General features: G+C 37.7%; 1 protein-coding gene across 1 annotated transcript in view; it reads right to left on the bottom strand.

Moving 5' to 3' along the window:
• The window catches only part of slc6a1a (solute carrier family 6 member 1a), a 38,573-nt gene that overhangs the window by 3,226 nt on the left and 13,929 nt on the right, over positions 1-21,418 (bottom strand). The window contains exons 4-14 of the mRNA XM_049463127.1: positions 18,160-18,260; positions 17,945-18,054; positions 14,956-15,088; positions 14,391-14,525; positions 10,855-10,958; positions 10,286-10,410; positions 7,763-7,875; positions 5,977-6,108; positions 4,797-4,899; positions 2,322-2,422; positions 693-860 (exon numbers count right to left, since the gene is read on the bottom strand). Coding sequence (XP_049319084.1) covers positions 693-860; positions 2,322-2,422; positions 4,797-4,899; positions 5,977-6,108; positions 7,763-7,875; positions 10,286-10,410; positions 10,855-10,958; positions 14,391-14,525; positions 14,956-15,088; positions 17,945-18,054; positions 18,160-18,260 — 1,325 coding nt within the window. The remainder of the gene's footprint in view (positions 1-692; positions 861-2,321; positions 2,423-4,796; positions 4,900-5,976; positions 6,109-7,762; positions 7,876-10,285; positions 10,411-10,854; positions 10,959-14,390; positions 14,526-14,955; positions 15,089-17,944; positions 18,055-18,159; positions 18,261-21,418) is intronic.

The raw sequence follows: 21,418 nt of genomic DNA, 5'->3' as shown, positions 1-21,418 counted from the left end.
ACTGAACTCTATCCTACTATAACAGTTCAACATGAAACATTTTTTCTTTAACAAATATATATTATTAACTTTATCTGAGAGAAAGATGCTCCTTAAGGTACCAAAACTATTAACATATTTGAGGCTAGACAAAACAACTGTTATTTTTATATTTTCAAGTTTTTCTTTAAGAAGATGAGAATGTTCACAGTCTCTGGAGAAAGGGCTGCTCTTTGAGAAGTCACAATGTCTGCCGCGTCGGCTAAAGTGTGCTGCGCCATTTGCATAGTAGCGCATGCTTGCGTAGCTTAGAGGGAGGGATCGTCGACATAATATAATGACATAATTTTGATCGATTTTGATTAAATATTAAAATCGTGACACCCCTACTGTCTATGTCTATTCACTGACATGCCACAACTAGTATGGTGTCTCATGACTTTTGCCATTTCCCAGGAAAGCTAAAGAACACTGCATCGCTCAATGGGATATGATGTATTCCCGGTATACGTGTGACACTGTGGATGGAGGAACATTTAACTACAAGCATGTTAACAAGATAATACCTCACAATGTGTACAGGTGTGGGTATTCTTATGTCATTCCACATCTATCCTTTGACTATTTGCATGTCAGTGAAGTAGTCATTATTGTACTATATGGCATGTAGTCCCAAATAAGACACAAGTTAGACATGTTAGCAGTGAGTTTACCTCCTTATACGTTCCCTTCAAGGTGAGGAACATGTACACCATGTAGCCTGGAATGAGGATCATGGAGGACAAGGCCATGAGCCAGCCCACACCCTGCCCCCACGCTGGGAACACATAGTTGTTCATGGTGAGGGGAACCATTTGGACTGCACTGAAGAGGAACACTCCCTGGAGGAGAAGAAGAGAAAACATAATGGAGTTAGAATCCTGGTTATAACCTCATTTACACCTCATTTGCCTGTCTAAAACAATGGATAAAGGCAAGAATAGTATTGAAAGTAATACATCTTTATACAGGTACATCTCAAAGTTAGAATATCATTGAAACATCACTCTCCAAACCATCACTGATTGGTGGAAACTTCACACTAGACCTCGAGCAGTTTGGACTGTGTGTCTCTCCACTCTTCCTCCAGAGTCTGCTCCCTTGATTTACTTTAAATGAAATGTAAAATTTACTGATGATCAGTGATGGTTTGGAGAGACATGTCATCTGCTGGTGTTGATCCACTGTGTTTTATTATCAAGTCTAAAGTCAATCTTACAGCACTTCATGTTTCTTCCCTCTGCTATTGACAACTTTTATGGAGATGCGGATTTCATTTTCCAGCAGGACTTGGCACACAAATTGAAGTTACTTTATTTATATTATACATAAGTCACTTTATTTCAGTAATTCCGTTCAAAATGTGAAACTCGTATATTATATAGATGAATAACACACAGATATGGATGTATTATGGCTTATAGCCAATGAAAACCCAAAAATCAGTGTCTCAGAAAATTAGAATATTATAACTAAGACCAATTGGTACTTTTGGTACACAGTGTGGGCAGTGTGTCAAGTCCTGCTGGAAAATGAAATCCGCATCTCTATAAAAGTTGTCAGTAGCAGAGGGAAGAAGCATGAAGTGCTGTAAGATTTTGTGGGAAAACAAAACTGCACTGACTTTAGACTTGATAATAAAACACAGTGGATCAACACCAGCAGATGACATGTCTCTAGAAACCATCACTGATCATCAGTAAATTTTACATTTCATTTGTAAATCAAGGGAGCAGAGTCTGGAGGAAGAGTGGAGAGACACACAGTCCAAACTGCTCGAGGTCTAGTGTGAAGTTTCCACCAATCAGTGATGGTTTTTGGAGAGACAAGTCATCTGCTGGTGTTGATCCACTGTGTCAAAAAGTCAAAAAGTTCAAAGTTCATGCAGATTTCATTTTCCAGCAGGACTTGGCACACTGCCTACACTGCCAAACGTCTTATATGGTCTTATATAATATTCTACATTTCTGAGACACTGATTTTTGGGTTTTCATTGTCTGTAAGCCATAATACATCTATATCTACTCTATATAATATATGAGTTTCACATTTTGAACTGAATTACTGAAATAAATTTACTTTTAAATGATACTCTAACGTCTTAAATTCAATAGAAGTTTTTTTTTTTTTTTACAGATTTTTGGACCCCAAAAATAAAACCTGGGCATCTGTTAGATTATATAAAACTGTATATATTATAAAGCAGATTTTCATCCTGTATGCTGTTCATTTACCTTTAAAAGATTGAGACACAAAACTGAGATAAAGTCTAAGTGATTATAAAAAAAAGAGCTTATACTTACAGCCACGATCAGAGGAGTGAAGAAAACCCAGCAGAGCTTCCACCATATGCAGGGCTTATATCCAATCATCTCCTGGATGTTATCATAGAACTTGTTCACACCTAAATTGGCATGAAATCAGATAGCACACTTAGAACTTTCCACGTTCAGCTGTTAAGCAGAATGCCTCAAGACTTAAGAAGCTCTTACACAACAGCTAACACAAACCCTCCAGAGTAAACTGAAGCTCTTATCTTAATATATCTGAAATCATGCTCTAAATCTGCGTTTGTTTTTTACTTCAGACATTTAGGATACTTTTAATATAGATTTCAATGAACATAGATAGTATAGCAGGTTCTTCTCATGTACCTGCATCATTCATATGATATTTAGAGAAGAGATTTTATTCTATAAACTACGGAAAACATTTCTCCCAGATTCCAAATAAACATATTGTCATTTACAGCATTTATTTGCAGAAAATGCAAGAGAAATGACTGAAATAACAAAAAAGATCAGTTAAAAAAAATCAGTATTTGGTGGAATAACCCTGGTTTTTAATCACAGTTTTCATGCACCTTGGCATCATGTTCTCCTCCACCAGTCTTACACACTGCTTTTGGATCACAGTTTTCATGCACCTTGGCATCATGTTCTCCTCCACCAGTCTTACACACTGCTTTTGGATCACAGTTTTCATGCACCTTGGCATCATGTTCTCCTCCACCAGTCTTACACACTGCTTTTGGATCACAGTTTTCATGCACCTTGGCATCATGTTCTCCTCCACCAGTCTTACACACTGCTTTTGGATAACTGCTTTTATGTCTTTACTACTGGTGCAAAAATTCAAGCAGTTCAGTTTGGTTTGATGGCTTGTGATCATCCATCTTCCTCTTGATTTTATTCCAGAGGTTTTCAATTAGGAAAAATCAAAGAAACTCATCATTTGTAAGTGGCTGAGCTGTATAGTAAGGATTCAACAAAATTGGAACGTTTTTAGCCAATCCTAAACCAGAACAAAACAGAATTGAGCTTTTTTCACATTTTCTTAGAAATCATAGAAAGGAACTGTTACTATCAGAGTTGAACACTGAACATGTTTATCATGTCCTAACAGACGGCAACTAATCACAATTAGTTACTACATAGTAATTACATTTACTTTAGCAAATCTAATAAACCATTTAGCTAGCTAGATACCTCAGCAGTTCTATTTTAAACATACATTTACATCAGCAGTGCTACTCACGTTACATGTAAGTGGAATTTACTCATAGAAAGCCTGTCAGTCTTGATAAGGCAAACATTACTATCCTAGTCCTTTACAGCTCGTATCTTTCAGATGGAAAACAGGCAGCTTTTGGAAGGGTAGTTAACAAATACTAATAACAAACTGCTGAGTAAAATGATGAATGATGCTGAATGCATTATTTCATATACATAATGTATGGAGTCCTGCATTTATCCTACAATATAGAAACACTGAACTAGTAATTGTCCAGCATAATAATTATTTTTTGGTCTTTTCTCTTACTGTATTTGTACAAACACTGAAATATATTTGGCAGATGTTCTACCAATCAATCGTGGCCAGCATTCTCTTCTACGCTGTGGTGTGCTGGGGAGGCAACATGAAGAGGAGAGATGCATCACGGCTGGACAAGCTGGTCAGGAGGGCCGGGGCAGTGGTTGTTATGGAGCTGGACTCTCTGGTTACAATAGCTGAGAGAAGGACTTTGGATAAACTGCTTTCTATCATGAACAATGATAGTCACCCACTTCACACCACCATCATGAAACAGAGGAGTGTGTTCAGTGGCAGACTGCTGTCACAGAGCTGCACAACAGACAGACTCAGAAGATCCTTTATTCCGAGAGCCATCAGACTCTTTAACTCCTCCCATCGGGGACGGGATGCTGCTGCTGACTGAGTTTAATCCAGTCACACCACATGGACATTATTATTCAACCACTTAATTATTTACACTAACACTTCCCCAACCTCACTTACATTCAAGTACACTTTACTCATGATTGGGTATTCACATATTCACATTCTCTTTCGTAATCAATGTCATTGCACATTGCACTTTACTCTGTTAATTATTTAATTATTTAATGACCATTAGCAACATCTACTGCACTGCTCCGTTTACAGATAGATCCTTACCTTGTATAGGTAGGTTTTTATAGCCTTATATATTTTTCTATTCTTCTGTGTTTTGATTTGTCTGAGTATGTTTCTTATTGTATTGTGTTGTTGCTGCTGGATGCCTAAATTTCCTTCGGGATAAATAAAGTATCTATGTATCTATGTATCTATCTATCTATCTATCTATGTATCTATGTATCTATCTATCTATCTATCTATCTATCTATCTATCTATCTATCTATCTATCTATCTATCTATCTATCTATCTATCTATCTATACTTTCAGTTGCATCCATAAAATAAATAATACGGAAGGACTAAAGGGTGTATCACTCACCATAGCACCAAGAGATAGAGATGCACTCGAAGAACACCAGGAACAGCAGACACATTCCACTGGCGGAGTAGTAGTCGAAGAGTTTGAACACATAGAGGCCACCCTGAAATATATTAAAGACACATAAATCAGTTAAAGACACTGGAGGTATAATGGTAAATGTGTACAGGGATTATGATTCTGTGCATGCAGTTGTAGGTAGAATACACAGTACATGTCATTTCACAAACATGCATGCCACTCTTAAACCGTAGACCAAAAACATACAGTATTTAGGGGAGTAACAGGTTAAACATCTGTTATAAAAGATAGCAAAAAGCAGGTGGTTCAAGACAAGTATTGAGTATTAAGTGTTTTATCTGGCGCTGTAATGTAAGGTTTATATTACAGGTTTATATTATTATAAACTTGTATTTATGTGAACGGTGGTGGTTAAGGAGCACTGCAATGTAGATGTAAATGTAGGACCCTATTTTAGTTATTTATACGCGAGCCATCAACTGTGCACTGTGCAGCCTGATTTAGGGAGTGTCAGTGTGTCTTTGCTATCGTAACATCGGGAAAAGTATGCCTGGTGTGACTTGAAACTCACAAAAGGCATATACTAATTCTCTTAATTTATCATGGGTGTGTTTTGTGCATAATGTACAATAAATCAATAAATTGCCGGGTGCACTCTGACTCTGGTGCATTGCTATTTTAACTGTGCAGCTACCTGGATCTGTCCAACGCTTTCATAACTAGCAGGGGTGTATGCGTGTTGGGGAAGCGGTTGTGTTGATAACTCGCTGCCAAGATAGCACACCTATGTTTTCAGTTGCAAAGATAGCAATACACCAAAAATGTACCTGAACACACCTCATTACTAGACCACCACACCCCTTAAGTGTAGATGATTTCAAAAGCACTGTTGATATTTAAAAGATGCAGATGGAAAGCTTGTAACTAGACTATTGGCGGGGTGTAAGATAGCAATAAGCTGTTGCATTTACAGTATATAGACTAAAAAGGTATTTGAAACAGGTATTTCATTGATATTTCATTGGAATTTCAGGTATTTAATTGATATAAAAACCTTAAAAAATCTCCAAAACAGTAATTTTACATTTTTTTATTTAAAAATGTAAAAATATGCTGAATAAACTGAATAAATAATAACAGAATACAGTTGTATAATTACCTGTGTGATGTTGGACAGGCCGATGATGTAGGATACGACGCAAACACATGCAATAAAGATCTCCCGCCTTTTCCTCAGAGCCCTCGGGAACTCGTCCACCAGAGCGGTGATGAAACCCTCCACTGTACAAAACTTCAGCCAACAAGGAGGAAGAAGAGCAGAAAAACACAGGTTAGAACCATCACTACTTTCATTAAAGAACATTACACTACTCAGTTTCCAGCAGTATACATTCAATATACAGTATAGCTTGAAATCTTTAGATTTATAGCTTCGAATTTTCTATATTTCTGCATCAATATGACCTAAAACATAGATAAAAAGAACCCAGTAAAACAAATGAGATAAAAAGAATACTCTCTATATGCACCCAGAAGAAATTAAGCCACAATCACGAAACTCAGCAGGAATGTAGTCCGGTAAGAAATACGCAAATGTTTAAAATTACTACACCAACGAGACAAGAACATATGAGATGCACAGCTGGGAGAGATTGCTCGAGAAAAGCATAGTTGGCAACAGTTGGCAACAATGGATCACGGAAGGGATAGTCCACCGTCACAGAGGGTCAGGGAGTCCCAGGAACACAACTGAGCGTGAGGATTGTGCAAATCATAACCAACAAAATCGCAAGCATTGATTCGATGCCGTTTGCCACCATTCAGACATCCGATGGTATCAAGGGAAACCATTCAGAGATGACTGGCTGTTCACCATTGGGATGTTGGTGGTTATCCTTACATTAACTGCTCGCTGCAGGACTATGACTTGGCCCCATTCCAAAACTATAACTTTTTGCTTCTTTAATCATTCTTTGGTTGAATGATTTGCGCTTAGAGTCATTGTCTTGTTGCATGACCCACCTTCTCTTGAAGTTTAGTTCAAATTCGTCTGTTCGAATGATCGCCTGCTCGCTTAAGCACCTGAACGCCTGATCGCCTGAACGTCTGATCATTGAGCACCTAATCGCATGATCTTCTGATCGTCTGATTGCCTGAATGCCTGATCTTCTGATCGCCTGATCGATGGAGCGCCTGATCGCATGCTCTTCTGATCGTCTGATCGCCTGAATGCCTGATCTTCTTAGTGCCTAAATGCCTGATCTTCTGATCGCCTGAATGTCTGATCTTCTGATCGCCTGATCGCTTGAGCGCCTGATCGCTTGAGCGCCTGATCGCATGCTCTTCTGATCTTCTGATCGCCTGAATGCCTGATCTTCTGATCGCCTGATCGCCTGATCGCATGCTCTTCTGATCGCCTGAATGCCTGATCTTCTGATCGCCTGATCGCTTGAGCGCCTGATCGCATGCTCTTCTGATCTTCTGATCGCCTGAATGCCTGATCTTCTGATCGCCTGATCGCTTGAGCGCCTGATCGCATGCTCTTCTGATCGTCTGATTGCCTGAATACCTGATCTCCTGATCTTCTGATCTTATGAGCGCCTGAACGCCTAATCTTCTGATCGCCTGATCTCCTGATCGGCTAAACGTCCGATCGCTTGATTACCTGATCTCCTGATCGTCTGATTGTCCGATTGCATGATCACCTGATCGTCTGATCGCCACATCGCTTGATCTCCTGATTGCCAGATTGCCAGATTGTCTGATGGCCTGATCAGATTGCTTGATCGCCAAAACGCCTGATCATCTGATCTCCTGATCTGATTGTCTGATTTCCTGATCGTCTGATTGCCTGATCGTCTGACCGGGGTTTTATCCAGATCTGCAGCTTGTTTACACCTGTTTTCTAGATCAGAGCCTGAATCTGCAATGCTGAATATTCTCACCTGGCTGTCGATCCCCAGCATCAGCAGCATGGAGAAGAAGAGGATGGCCCACAGTGGAGATACGGGTAACTGCGTCACAGCCTCTGGATACGCTAAAAACGCCAGGCCAGGACCTGAGGAGAGAAACGCAGCAGTTTAAACCTGAGGAAGTGGGACCCTCAGTAATTTATCTGTAAAACAAACATTTTACAAACAGTTTTAACAACAGATTTATTATCAAAATACTGTGCCTTTTGGCCCTCGACTTCTTTCTTTCTTTTCTACAGATTTGTATTTTTTTTTAACCATTTCACCAAATGGGTGCCATTTGCTTGTTGTAACTCTTCCAAATGAAACCTATTTGTTTGTCTCTGAATCTAATAACACATATATTTAACTATTCAAAACATGTACTGGTTAAACTCCTGTTACCAGTCCTGTTACCAAAACTCACGCTCACTAGTCCACTAAGCCCATTACTTCCTTTGATGTTTGATGAAAGAAAGTCTTTATTTTTAAGAAATGGTTGACTGCAGATTTAAATATTTGATATTTATGTCACTATATATATGCATGCACATATGCACTAATATTTACATTAATAATTCAATAAATCATGGGAAAATTCTCATTCCTGTCACTGGAACTGACTCCTGTTACTGGAACTCACTCCTGTTACTGGAACTCACTCCTGTTACTGGCACTCACTCCTGTTACTGGCACTCACTCATGTTACTGACACTCAGTCCTGTTACTGGCACTCACTCATATTACTGGCATGCACTCCTGTTACTGACACTCAGTCCTGTTACTGGCACTAATTACTGTTACTGAAACTCACTTTTGTTACTGGCACTCACTCCTTTTACTGGCACTCACTCCTGTTACTGACACTCAGTCCTGTTACTGGCACTAATTACTGTTACTGGAACTCACTTTTGTTACTGGCACTAATTACTGTTACTGGAACTCACTTTTGTTACTGGCACTCACTCCTTTTACTGGCACTCACTCCTGTTACTGACACTCAGTCCTGTTACTGGCACTAATTCATGTAACTGGAACTCAGTTTTGTTACTGGAACTCACTCCTGTTACTGACACTCAGTCCCGTTACTGACACTCTGTCCTGTTACTGGCATTCACTCCTGTTACTGGCACTAATTCCTGTTACTGGAACTCACTTTTGTTACTGGAACTCACTTTTGTTACTGGAACTCACTCCTGTTACTGACACTTACTCCTGTTACTGGCACTCACTCCTGTTACTGACACTCAGTCCTGTTACTGACACTAATTCCTGTTACTGGAACTCACTTTTGTTACTGGAACTCACTCCTGTTACTGGAACTCACTCCTGTTACTGTCACTAATTCCTCTTACTGTCACTGTCACTAATTCCTCTTACTGGAACTCACTTTTGTTACTGGAACTCACTCCTGTTACTGGAACTCACTCCTGTTACTGACATTCAGTCCTGTTACTGGCACTAATTCCTGTTACTGACACTCACTCCTTTTACTGACACTCAGTCCTGTTACTGGCACTCACTCATATTACTGGCATGCACTCCTGTTACTGACACTCAGTCCTGTTACTGGCACTAATTACTGTTACTGGAACTCACTTTTGTTACTGGCACTCACTCATTTTACTGGCACTCACTCCTGTTACTGAAACTCAGTCCTGTTACTGGCACTAATTCATGTAACTGGAACTCAGTTTTGTTACTGGAACTCACTCCTGTTACTGACACTCAGTCCCGTTACTGACACTCTGTCCTGTTACTGGCACTCACTCCTGTTACTGGCACTAATTCCTGTTACTGGAACTCACTTTTGTTACTGGAACTCACTCCTGTTACTGACACTCACTCCTGTTACTGGAACTCACTCCTGTTACTGACACTCAGTCCTGTTACTGGCACTCACTCCTGTTACTGACATTCAGTCCTGTTACTGGCACTAATTCCTGTTACTGGAACTCACTTTTGTTACGGGAACTCACTCCTGTTACTGACACTCACTCCTGTTACTGGCACTCACTCCTGTTACTGACACTCAGTCCTGTTACTGACACTAATTCCTGTTACTGGAACTCACTTTTGTTACGGGAACTCACTCCTGTTACTGGAACTCACTCCTGTTACTGACATTCAGTCCTGTTACTGGCACTCACTCCTGTTACTGACACTCAGTCCTGTTACTTGCACTTACTCCTGTTACTGGCACTCAGTATTTCATGGTTAAGTTTATAGTAGAGATTGTGGACAGGTAACAAAAGTCGTTTTTAATATCTATTTTTTAAATTACATATTACACATATATATACTTTTGCAATTAGGTCAATAATAAAATGTATTTTATAATAAAACGTTTTTTTGTGTGCACATTTATACATGTAATTACCTTACATGGGACAGAAATTGCACTAATTCAGTAGAATGGTCCACTTATATATTCTAAAAATCTGAATTAATTCATTCTGATTGGAGGAAAGCTTTGCATTTAAACATAACCACAGACTATCATTAGAAATGCATTACCTGAAGCGGCTACATCAGCTATGGATCTCTTTGTGACGTGAGCCATGAAGCCCACGATGGAGAAAATGACGAAACCAGCGAACATGGAGGTGGTGGAGTTTATACAGCACACGATGATGGAGTCTCTGCAGGAAAGACGAGAAAAGAAAAGTCAAAAACAACAAGTTTAGAAGTTCCAGAGAACTCAGAACTGACCCGGCGCTCAACCGCTCAGCGCTGGACAGCGGTATAATGAGGACTGAGGAATTAATTATGTAAGCAGTGGGAGCCCAGATTAGATCTCTGCGCTTTAATCACATGGAAATTCAAGGCAAACATTGGGTTTGTTTATTCATATCCTCATACATTACAGAGCTGATGGGCCTTTAATTATAGTCAACAGTTCCGGACACAGTTAAGCCAAGCGCTTGTGCCCGGTGGCAAAAGTGGCTCTAAAATAAAGACCTGCTAAAGGTCCAGAGCTTAGAGCTACTTAAATATAATAGTCCAGCCTGCAGTGACTCAGAGCAGTGAAACGGTATAAACGTATCTGTGTGAATCTCTCTGGATCAGGATTAGTCTGATTGTACCTGTAAACGTTGTTATTGAAAGGGTTGTAGCTGCCGAGCGCAATCAGAGACCCCAGACCCAAACCGTACGAGAAGAAGATCTGAGTAGCAGCGTCCAACCACACCTGAGGAGAGAAAACACACAAAAAAACACACAGCAAAAAGGCAAGTGTTAAATTAACTCCCACAGAGTTGATTTTAACTCTTATTCAGGGTTTATATAGCTCCACACTCTTTGGAGTTAAATCAACACTTTCAGAATAGTTAAACATTTAACACCTTGCCTTGAGTTCCTTTTTAACTCACATTTGTATTTCTTTAACTTCCTAAATTGTTACACTAACACTGAAAAGAGTTAAGAAAATATATAAATGAGAAGAAGATTAGTCAAATAATATGACTTTTTATTATATATTTATTATTTAGGACAGGTTAGCGTGTAATTTTCCATTGTATATCCATTGTATGGATGGTAACTTGCTCTTATAGCCTACAATATATTGGCTAGACAAACAACCATTAAACAAAATATAACACAATACCCAATGGAAGGGAGCCCTGGTGGGCAAGATTTCACACTGATGGTAAGTTAGGATCGGAGGGACACACCCATTATGCTAATAACGTATTTAACTGGGCAGAGTTTAATTCAATCTCTGTGGAGTTGGCCAGTATTTATTGGGTTAAGTGGGATGAACACTGAAATGTTCAACTCTGTCAAATAACTCCAACACTGAACACCATTTAAATCTGAATGAGTTAAAATTACACTTTGAGAGTGAAAATCAACTCTCAGCTGTTTAACTATACCTGTGCAGGTATAGAAGAATTGTTAGGGTAGAAAAGACAACACAAAAGAGCGTAAGATGTAAGAAGATGAAATAAAAGTAAAGAAGGAAAAAGAAGAACACAACAAAAGTTAAAGAAGATAAGATATAAAGAGATAGGACAAGATAAAATAAAGGATGAGTAGAGAAAAGAAGAGGTGAGACAAAATGAAACGAAGTAGAGGAAGACAAAAAGATGAGACAGAAAAGAAGACAAAATTGTACAAAAGTTTAGAAGATGGTATGAAATAAAGAAAAGCAAGAGAAGAAGAGAACAGAAGATTTTTAGAAGAGAAGAAGAGTGATGAGACCATACAAGAAAAGACAAGAAAAGTGATGAAGTGAGAAGAGAAGAGAAGAGAAAAAGGGGATAGCAAATGAGAAGAAATAGTTGAGGAGAAGAGAAGAAAAGAGAAGAGGCAAGGCAGTATGAGACAAGATTAGATAAACAAGATAAGAGAAGACAAGATAAGATTAGACAAGATAAGAAAAAAAAAGAAATGAATAGAGAAGAGAAGCAAATCGAAAATTAGGTCAAATACAGAAAGAGTAGAAAGGATGGGAGAAAACAGAAAAAAGAGCATAAAGATACATAAAAATAGAGAATATTAAAGGAGAGACAAGAAATAAGAGAGGAGAGAAGAAAAGATACAATAGAATAAGAGAACAGAAGAGAAGAGCCAATGAGAGAAAAGGAGAAGACACAAAAGAAGACAAAAAATGAGATAAAATGTAAAAAGACAAAAGAAGAGAAAATAGAAGTAGAGGAGAGGAGAAAAGGGGAGACAGTCCAGAGAAGTGATGAGAAGAGGGACGAGAGGAGAGATGAGATGAGACAAGACCAAGAAGAAAAGAAGAAAAGAAGAGAGAAAAAGAAGAAAAGAGGAGAAAATGTGAGTAAGGAGAAGAAAAAGAAAAGAGAAGAGAGGAGAATAGAAAAAAATAGAGAAGAGAATAAAAGACAGAGCAGAGAAGAGACAATAGAGAAGAACAGAGAAAAGTCAAGACGAGACCAAACAAGAAGAGATGAGAAGAGAAAAGAAGAGAAGAAAAGAGAAGAGAAGAAATCAAGAAGAGAAGAGACGTGAAAAGAAGAGAAGAGAAGAAAAGAGAAGAGAAAATAGAGAAGAGAAAATAAGATAAGAAAAAAGATTATCAAACATTTAAAAGAAGAGAAGAGAAGAGATCAAGAGGAGAAGAGAAGAGAAAAGAAGAGAAGAGAAAAGATTACCAAAAAATATAAGAGAAGAGAAGAGAAGAAAAGAGAAGAGATGCAGAGAGACGAGTTGATATGAGACCAAACAAGTAAAGAAGAGAAGAGAAAAGATTACCAAAAAATATAAGAAAAGAGAAGAGAAGAGAAGCAGAGAGACGAGTTGAGACGAGACCAAACAAGTAAAGAAGAGAAGAAAAGAGATTATTTTGAAAACTATGAGGTGTATGACTAATATTTGCTTCATTGTGGGATTAACTGTTTGGTTGATTATTTGTTTACTCTGTTTACCCTGTGTGTGTTTATCATGTTTGTGTTTACTGTGTTTGCTGTGTTTGTTTGCTGTGTTTGTTTGCTGTGTTTGTTTGCTGTGTTTATTTGCTGTGTGTGTTTGCTGTGTTTGTTTACTGTGTTTATTTGCTGTGTTTGTTTGCTGTGTTTATTTACTGTATTTGTTTACTGTGTTTGTTTGCTGTGTTTGTTTACTGTGTTTATTTACTGTGTTTGTTTGCTGTGTTTGTTTACTGTGTTTATTTGCTGTGTGTGTTTGCTGTGTTTGTTTACTGTGTTTATTTGCTGTGTTTGTTTGCTGTGTTTATTTACTGTATTTGTTTGCTGTGTTTGTTTGCTGTATTTGTTTGCTGTGTTTGTTTGCTATGTTTGTTTGCTGTGTTTATTTGCTGTGTTTGTTTACTGTGTTTATTTACTTTGTTTGTTTGCTGTGTTTGTTTGCTGTGTTTGTTTGCTGTATTTGTTTGCTGTGTTAGTTTGCTGTGTTTGTTTACTGTATTTGTTTGCTGTTTGTTTGCTGTATTTGTTTGCTGTGTTAGTTTGCTGTGTTTGTTTACTGTATTTGTTTGCTGTGTTTGTTTGCTGTGTTTGTTTGCTGTGTTTGTTTAATGTGTTTATTTACTGTGTTTATTTGCTGTGTTTGTTTAATGTGTTTATTTGCTGTGTTTATTTACTGTGTTTATTCACTGTGTTTATTTACTTTGTTTGTTTACTGTGTTTGTTTGCTGTGTTTGTTTATTGTGTTTGTTTTCTGTGTTTGTTTGCTGTGTTTGTTTGCTGTATTTGTTTGCTGTGTTTGTTTGCTGTGTTTGTTTGCTGTGTTTGTTTGCTGTTTGTTTGCTGTATTTGTTTGCTGTATTTGTTTGCTGTGTTTGTTTACTGGGTTTGTTTGCTGTGTTTGTTTGCTGTGTTTGTTTACTGGGTTTGTTTGCTGTGTTTGTTTGCTGTGTTTGTATGCTGTGTTTGTTTGCTGTGTTTGTTTGCTGTGTTTGTTTGCTGTGTTTGTTTAATGTGTTTGTTTGCTGTGCTTGTATGCTGTGTTTGTTTGCTGTGTTTGTTTGCTGTGTTTGTATGCTGTGTTTATTTACTGTGTTTGTTTGCTGTGTTTGTTTGCTGTGTTTGTTTACTGTTTGTTTGCTGTGCTTGTATGCTGTGTTTGTTTGCTGTGTTTGTTTGCTGTGTTTGTTTACTGTGTTGGTTTGCTGTGTTTGTTTGCTGTAAAGTACCTCGGACTCTTTGAGCTTCTCGAAGTCGGGTGTGATGTAGAACATGATTCCGTCCGTGGCTCCGGGCAGAGTCACGCCGCGGATAAACAGGATGAAGAGCATGAAGTACGGGTAGGTGGCGGAGAAATAAACGACCTAGAAAACCAAGCAGACCAGAATCAGTTCCTTAATAATGATAATAATAAAATATATATAACATACATCCCATACATCAACATCATTACTGTCAGACAGGAGTCAGAGCTGGGTTTATGTAATGCTTGTGGGTTATGTAAGCTGTGTTATTTAGTGCAGATCAGTATGTTCTACACTGTCACACTATTATTTCAATGGAGCAATTGATCTAAAAAGCATATGAGAAAGGTTAATTTTATATTTCTAATTATATATTTCTACAAAAAAAATTCAGACAGGACTAAATATAATTCTACACCATGCATTTTTTTTCTATTCATTTCCATTCATTCATACTTCCTCCAGCCTGATTAATTCCTTATTAAATCATTTCTCATAATTAAATCAACACATTTGCAAAATTCTTGCAGACTCCAGAGAGATCTCTTACCTTCCCAGTCCAGCTCACACCTTTCCAGATACAGAAGTACACCAGGACCCAGGCTACGGCGAGGGTAATCGCGAGGTGCGGTCGGATCTGACCGGGTTTTTCCAGGCCGTCGGTTATATCGTGCACGTTGCGCCTGTAGAACACGTGAACAGCAACGTGAACAGTGATTAGAACTCTCCAGAAACTTGATCTACGCAAGAGGTTCTTCTTAATAATGTTTTAATGTCTTTATTTCTTTATTTAACACATTTTCTACATTGTAGTTTAATATTAACAACATTAAAACTATTAAGAGACACATATGGGGCTGTGAGAGGTCCAGAGGGCTAAGCTAAGCTGCCACTATTATCAGTTTTAGGTTCGAATCCTGTTTATGTAGCTTGCCATCGGCTACTGGAGCTCTGAGAGAGCACATTTGGCCTTGCTCTCTCTGGGTGGGTACAGTAGATGGCACTCTTTCCCCTCATTACTCCAAAGGGTGATGTTGATCGATTAGCACAAGGTTGCGTCTGTGAGCTGATGTATTGGAACCGAGTCGCTGCACTTTCCTCTGAGCGTTAGCGCTGTGATGCTACTCTGCAATGCTGCATCACATGACTTCACTGTATCGGAGGAGGCATGTGCTAGTCTTCACCCTCCTGGTGTTGGGGCATCACTACATCACTAGTGATGGGGGAGGGGGAGTCTCAGTGAGTGGGTTGGATAATCAGCCATGTAAATTGGGGAAAAATGGGAAAAAAGATACACATATGGAATACTTAATAATAGGTGTTTGTCCTCCACATTAATCCCCTGATCTAAACCTGATGAACTGAGATGGTGATTTGAGGTGATTTAATTCGGATGAGCTGGAGCTTCACAGCATGAAGGAAAAGCAGCAACTATTGTTCAGCACCTCCAGGAACTCCTTCCTTCAAGACGCTGAGAAAACTATTCCAGGTGACTCTCCCTCATGAAGACACTGAGATTAAAATCATTGAAAACCAAGAGTGTGCAGATCTGTCCTCAAAGATAAATCTGATAAATCAGTGTTCAAACTCATTCACAAGATAGCACCTCACAGCTTATACAGGTGTGGCCATTCTCAAGCCACCCACTGAGGTAACACTAATGGGCCCTATTTTAGTGATCAATCATAGATCAACTGGTATTGCACAGCTGAATTTAGGGCGTACCGGTGTATCTTTGGTATCATGAGGCGTATCATTAATCGTGGTTGTGTTTTGGGCCTAATATGAAATAAACCAATCATTCCCTTTAAGAGGGATTTTAACAGTGGGGGATGTGAAAATAGACTGTTGGTGGGGTGTAAGATAGCAAAGAGCATGTAAAGCGCCTTGTGCAGGGTGTACTATAGGGCTCCAAGATTAATTTGCATCTGTGAGAAAACAAGCCTGAAGTAGTGAGCAGCCTGGATAATATCTCACACATATCTCACACATATCTCACATGTATCTGATACCTATCTTGCACCTATCTCACACATATCTCACATATATCTCACACATATCTCACACATATCTTACACCTATCTCACACCTTTCTCACACATACCTCACATGTATCTCATATCTGGCGCATGTATCTCAGACCTATTTCACACATATCTTACACATATCTCACACATACCTCACATGTATCTGATACATATCTGGCATGTGTGTCTCAGACCTATCTCACACCTATCTCATACATATCTCACACATATCTCACACGTATCTCACACATACCTCACATGTATCTGATACATATCTGGCGCATGTATCTCAGACCTATTTCACACATATCTCACACATATCTCACACATACCTCACATGTATCTGATACATATCTGGCGCGTGTATCTCAGACCTATCTCACACCTATCTCATACATATCTCACACATATCTCACACATACCTCACATGTATCTGATACATATCTGGCGCATGTATCTCAGACCTATTTCACACATATCTCACACATATCTCACACCTATCTCACACATACCTCACATGTAGCTGATACATATCTGGCATGTGTATCTCACACCTATCTCACACATATCTCACACATATCTCACACCTATCTCACACCTATCTCACACATACCTCACATGTATCTGATACATATCTGGCGTGTGTATCTCAGACCTATTTCACACATATCTCGCAGGTATTTCACACATATCTCACACGTATCTCGCACATATCTCACATCTATCTGATACATATCTCACACCTATCTCACACATATCTCACAGGTATTTTACACCTGTGAGTGAGATATGTGTGAGATATGTGTGGAAAACATGAAATACGTGTGAGAAATGTTTGAGATATGTGTGAAATACCTGTGAGATTTGTGTGAGAGAGGTGTGAGATACATGTGTGAAATATGACTGACTATGCATTTTAATTATGAATATAAACAAATGGCATCTGTTTTAAGATTAAAACAGGTAATTCAAAAAAGATGCAGAACTTTCAGACCTCAAATAATGCAAAGAGAACAAGTTCATATTCATAAAGTTTTAAGAGTACGGAAATCAATATTTGGTGGAAAAACCCTGGTTTTTAATCCCAGTTTTCAACATGCATCTTGGCATCATCTTCTCCTCCACCAGTCTTACACTCTGCTTTTGGATAACTTTATGCTGCTTTATTCCTGGTGCAAAGATTCTGCAAACAGTTCAGTTTGGTGGTTTGATGGCTTGTGATCATCCATCTTCCTCTTTATTATATTCCAGAGGTTTTTAATTTGGTAAAATCAAAGAAACTCCATAGCTGTATATTAATATTTGACAATGTACTGGACACAAATTTGATATAATATATATCGCAATAAAGATATATCCACAGTGATCTGTGGAGAGAACTGCAAACTGTGATTGATTATATTCCAGAGGTTTTCAATTAGGTAAAATCAAAGAAACTCATAATTTTTAAGTGGTGTCTTATTTTTTCGCATTTTGACTAATAATTCTTGACTAAAAAATGTTTGTTCTTACTCCCAGAACTCCATGACTGCACTGGTGAGGTTGGTGGTGTCTGCGATGCTGTAGTTTGTGAAGCATTTCTCCGTGTTCCAGGGATTGTTGCATGATCTCCACGGAAGCTCCTGAAATAATAAAACAGGAGGATACATTTCGACGCTGGTTAATGAAGAGTGATGGTGATGGTGAGCAGGAAGTGGTGTGGAGAAGCGTGAGGAAGGATTACTCACAGTGGTGAATGAGTTGTATAGGTAGTATAAGGCCCAGGAGATGATCACAATGTAGTAAATGTTCAGCCAGAAGGACAGAACGGCTGCGGCGAGGCCGACACCTGTGGTGAGAGCATGCGTAATTACACAGTCCGGCAGGCACTCGCGCACAGACTCGCAAATGCTTTGTGACAGTCTGAAGGCAGATGCGTAGCAAAGAGCCTCGGGCTCGAATTAACACATACAGAACCCAGCAAAAGGCTGCTGTTTGTTTAGGTTCAGCCAGGAGCAAACGGACAGTGCTGGCAGTAACTCAGCATGCAGGGTTTTATATGTAGAGTAGCCAATAAAATGCAGCCTTTTCATCAGAGGTGGAAAAAGTACTGAAAAATTGTAATTAAGTAAAAGTACCTTAACTTTGCTAAAATTCTACTCAAGTAAAAGTAACCATCTAAAAATCTACTCAAGTAAAAGTAAAAGCGCCCATCTAAAACTCTACTCAAGTAAAAGTACCCATCTAAAAATCTACTCAAGTAAAAGTAAAAGTGCCCATCTAAAACTCTACTCAAGTAAAAGTAAAAGTACCCATCTAAAACTCTACTCAAGTAAAAGTACCCATCTAAAGATCTACTCAAGTAAAAGTAAAAGCGCCCATCTAAAAATCTACTCGAGTAAAAGTAAAAGTACCCATCTAAAAATCTACTCAAGTAAAAGTACCCATCTAAAATTCTACTCAAGTAAAAGTACCCATCTAAAAATCTACTCAAGTAAAAGTACCCATCTAAAGATCTACTCAAGTAAAAGTAAAAGTATCCATCTAAAAATCTACTCAAGTAAAAGTACCCATCTAAAATTCTACTCAAGTAAAAGTAAAAGTACCCATCTAAAAATCTACTCAAGTAAAAGTACCCATCTAAAATTCTACTCAAGTAAAAGTAAAAGTACCCATCTAAAAATCTACTCAAGTAAAAGTAAAAAAAAACAAAAACACTTAATTTAAAATTTACTTTGAGTAAAAGTTAAATAGTTACTTTTATTTATTTGATGTAAAAAAGTACAACAAAGCATAAATTAAATATTTTTAATGAATTATTATTCCACATAATAATTTGGATCTTTCAGGCAGTATTTGTTCAGACCACCCCATGAAACATTTTTACAAACAAGTGGCATAGATTTCTATGATCCATTTGTTTCTTTACTGTTAAAAAAGTTAGGTCATATTGGCGACTATAAACTGTATTTTTACAGTTTTACAGGTCATTGTTATTTTTTAACTTGCCATTGTTATGATTTAACTGCTATTTACATGTTTTTTTTTTTTTTACATCCAAGCAGATTGTTTAATGTTTTCAATAAAAACTATCATGAAATCATACACAAAAAATGTTGGTTGGCACATGCGCAAACGTCTCTCTTGCTAACTGTAATAAACATTGCATGGAGAAGTTCAGCTGCGCTGCCATGGAGAACAAAACTCCTTTTTTTTATTCAGACAATTCATTTTTCCCCCCAGCATTTAATTATTTACTTAGTAATGGAGAGATTTCCAATGTAGCGAAGTAAATTACTTGTGTCAAAATGTACTTGAGTAAAAGTAAAATTACCTAAAAACTACAAATTACTACAATTACAGTAATGTGAGTAAATGTAATTCATTACTTTTTTCACCCCTGCTTTTCATCTACAGGAAACCCTCCCAACCCTTCAAATCACATACATCACTGAACCCAAGCTAAGATAGACCCTCAACAATGGGTCACTAATGGCAACAGTGAGCGTTTACCTTCTCCCAGCTTCAAACAGCCCTGTATTTAACCCTATAAGTACCTGGTGATGCTTTTCCTCACCCTTTTCTGATGTGCTTTTGGTGGATCATTATATATAGAACCTCATCCACCTGGTTAAGGTACCACTTTAAAATAAGACTACCTTTATAAAGGGTTTATTAATGGTTTACAAATGGTTTATAAATGGTTAGGTTTATTAATGGTTACTAATAAGGTTGCAAATGCCTTAAAAATCATTAATAATCAGTTATAACACATACATAGAAAGGGCAACAATGGCCTGTTTTTGCCAAATAGTGAACCCACAGCCATCTGTATTATGTATGTATTATAACGGATTACTAATGATTTTTAAGGCATACTAATTGTAAACCATTTATAAACCTTTCAAAAGTTTTATAAAGCTAGTCTTATTTTAAAGTGGTACCGATGTTCATCTTAGACTCTTTAAAAATGAAGGTTTCTTTGTGATTCTTGGCCTAAATATAAGGTTCTAAACTCTTCTCTGAACTAATGAAGAACCTTCATGCAATATTAGGATTTTACACATTTAAAAAAAAGGGTATTTTGAAGAGGAAATTCAACAAAATTAAGGTTTTCCTGATGCATTTTAAGAAGCAAGTACTTTTGCTGACCCTTTCTGATGTGCTTTTTGGTGGATCATTATAAATAGAACCTCATCCAGCTGGTTCAAATATAGATGTTAATCTTAGACTCTTTAAAAATTAAGGTTTCTAAGTGATTCTTGGCTTGAAAATAAGGTTCTAAGGTCTTCTCTCAACTAATGAAGAATTGTCACATTATATTAAGATTTTACACATTTTAAAAAGGTTATTTTGAAGATGTAATAAAATAAGAGATTCTACTGATGCATTTTAAGCAAGTTTTGTTTGCTGACCTTTTTTGATATTGTCGCTGTCCGGTAAAAAACACGCTGGATTTTTAGTTTACTACAAAATTTGAACAGACAAACTGTCCCTTACACTGTGCCAAAGTTTCTTGATGAACGGACCAATAGAAACTCTTCACAATGACCTGAAATAAACTCTTTTTACATTGACTTTCATTGAAAGTTTACAAGGTTTTTTTCTCTTTTCTGTAAAGTTGCTGTTTTGGAGATAAGTGTTTTTCATTGGACAGCGACGATATGCTTTTGGTGGATCTTTATAGAGATTAATTTTAGACTCTTTAAAAATGATTCTTTGCTTAAATAGAAGGTTCTAAGGTCTTTTCTCAACAGGTGAAGAACCTTCATGCTATATTAAGGTTTTACACATTTGAAAAAGGACATTTTAAAGATGAAATTAAATGAAATTAAGATTCTACTGATGCATTTTAAGCACATTCTTTTTGCTGATTCATTTTGACGTGCTTTTGGTGGGTCATTATAAACGCTTTAAAAATAAATTTTTTAGTGATACTTGGCTTAAATATACGGTTCTAAGTTCTTCTCCCAACTGGTGAAGAACCTTCACATCAGTAAACCCAAG

This window comes from Astyanax mexicanus, chromosome 13, assembly GCF_023375975.1.
Source record: "Astyanax mexicanus isolate ESR-SI-001 chromosome 13, AstMex3_surface, whole genome shotgun sequence".
In the NCBI taxonomy this organism is placed as follows: Eukaryota; Metazoa; Chordata; class Actinopteri; order Characiformes; family Acestrorhamphidae; genus Astyanax; species Astyanax mexicanus.
This window is presented reverse-complemented; position numbering and strand designations above follow the sequence as displayed.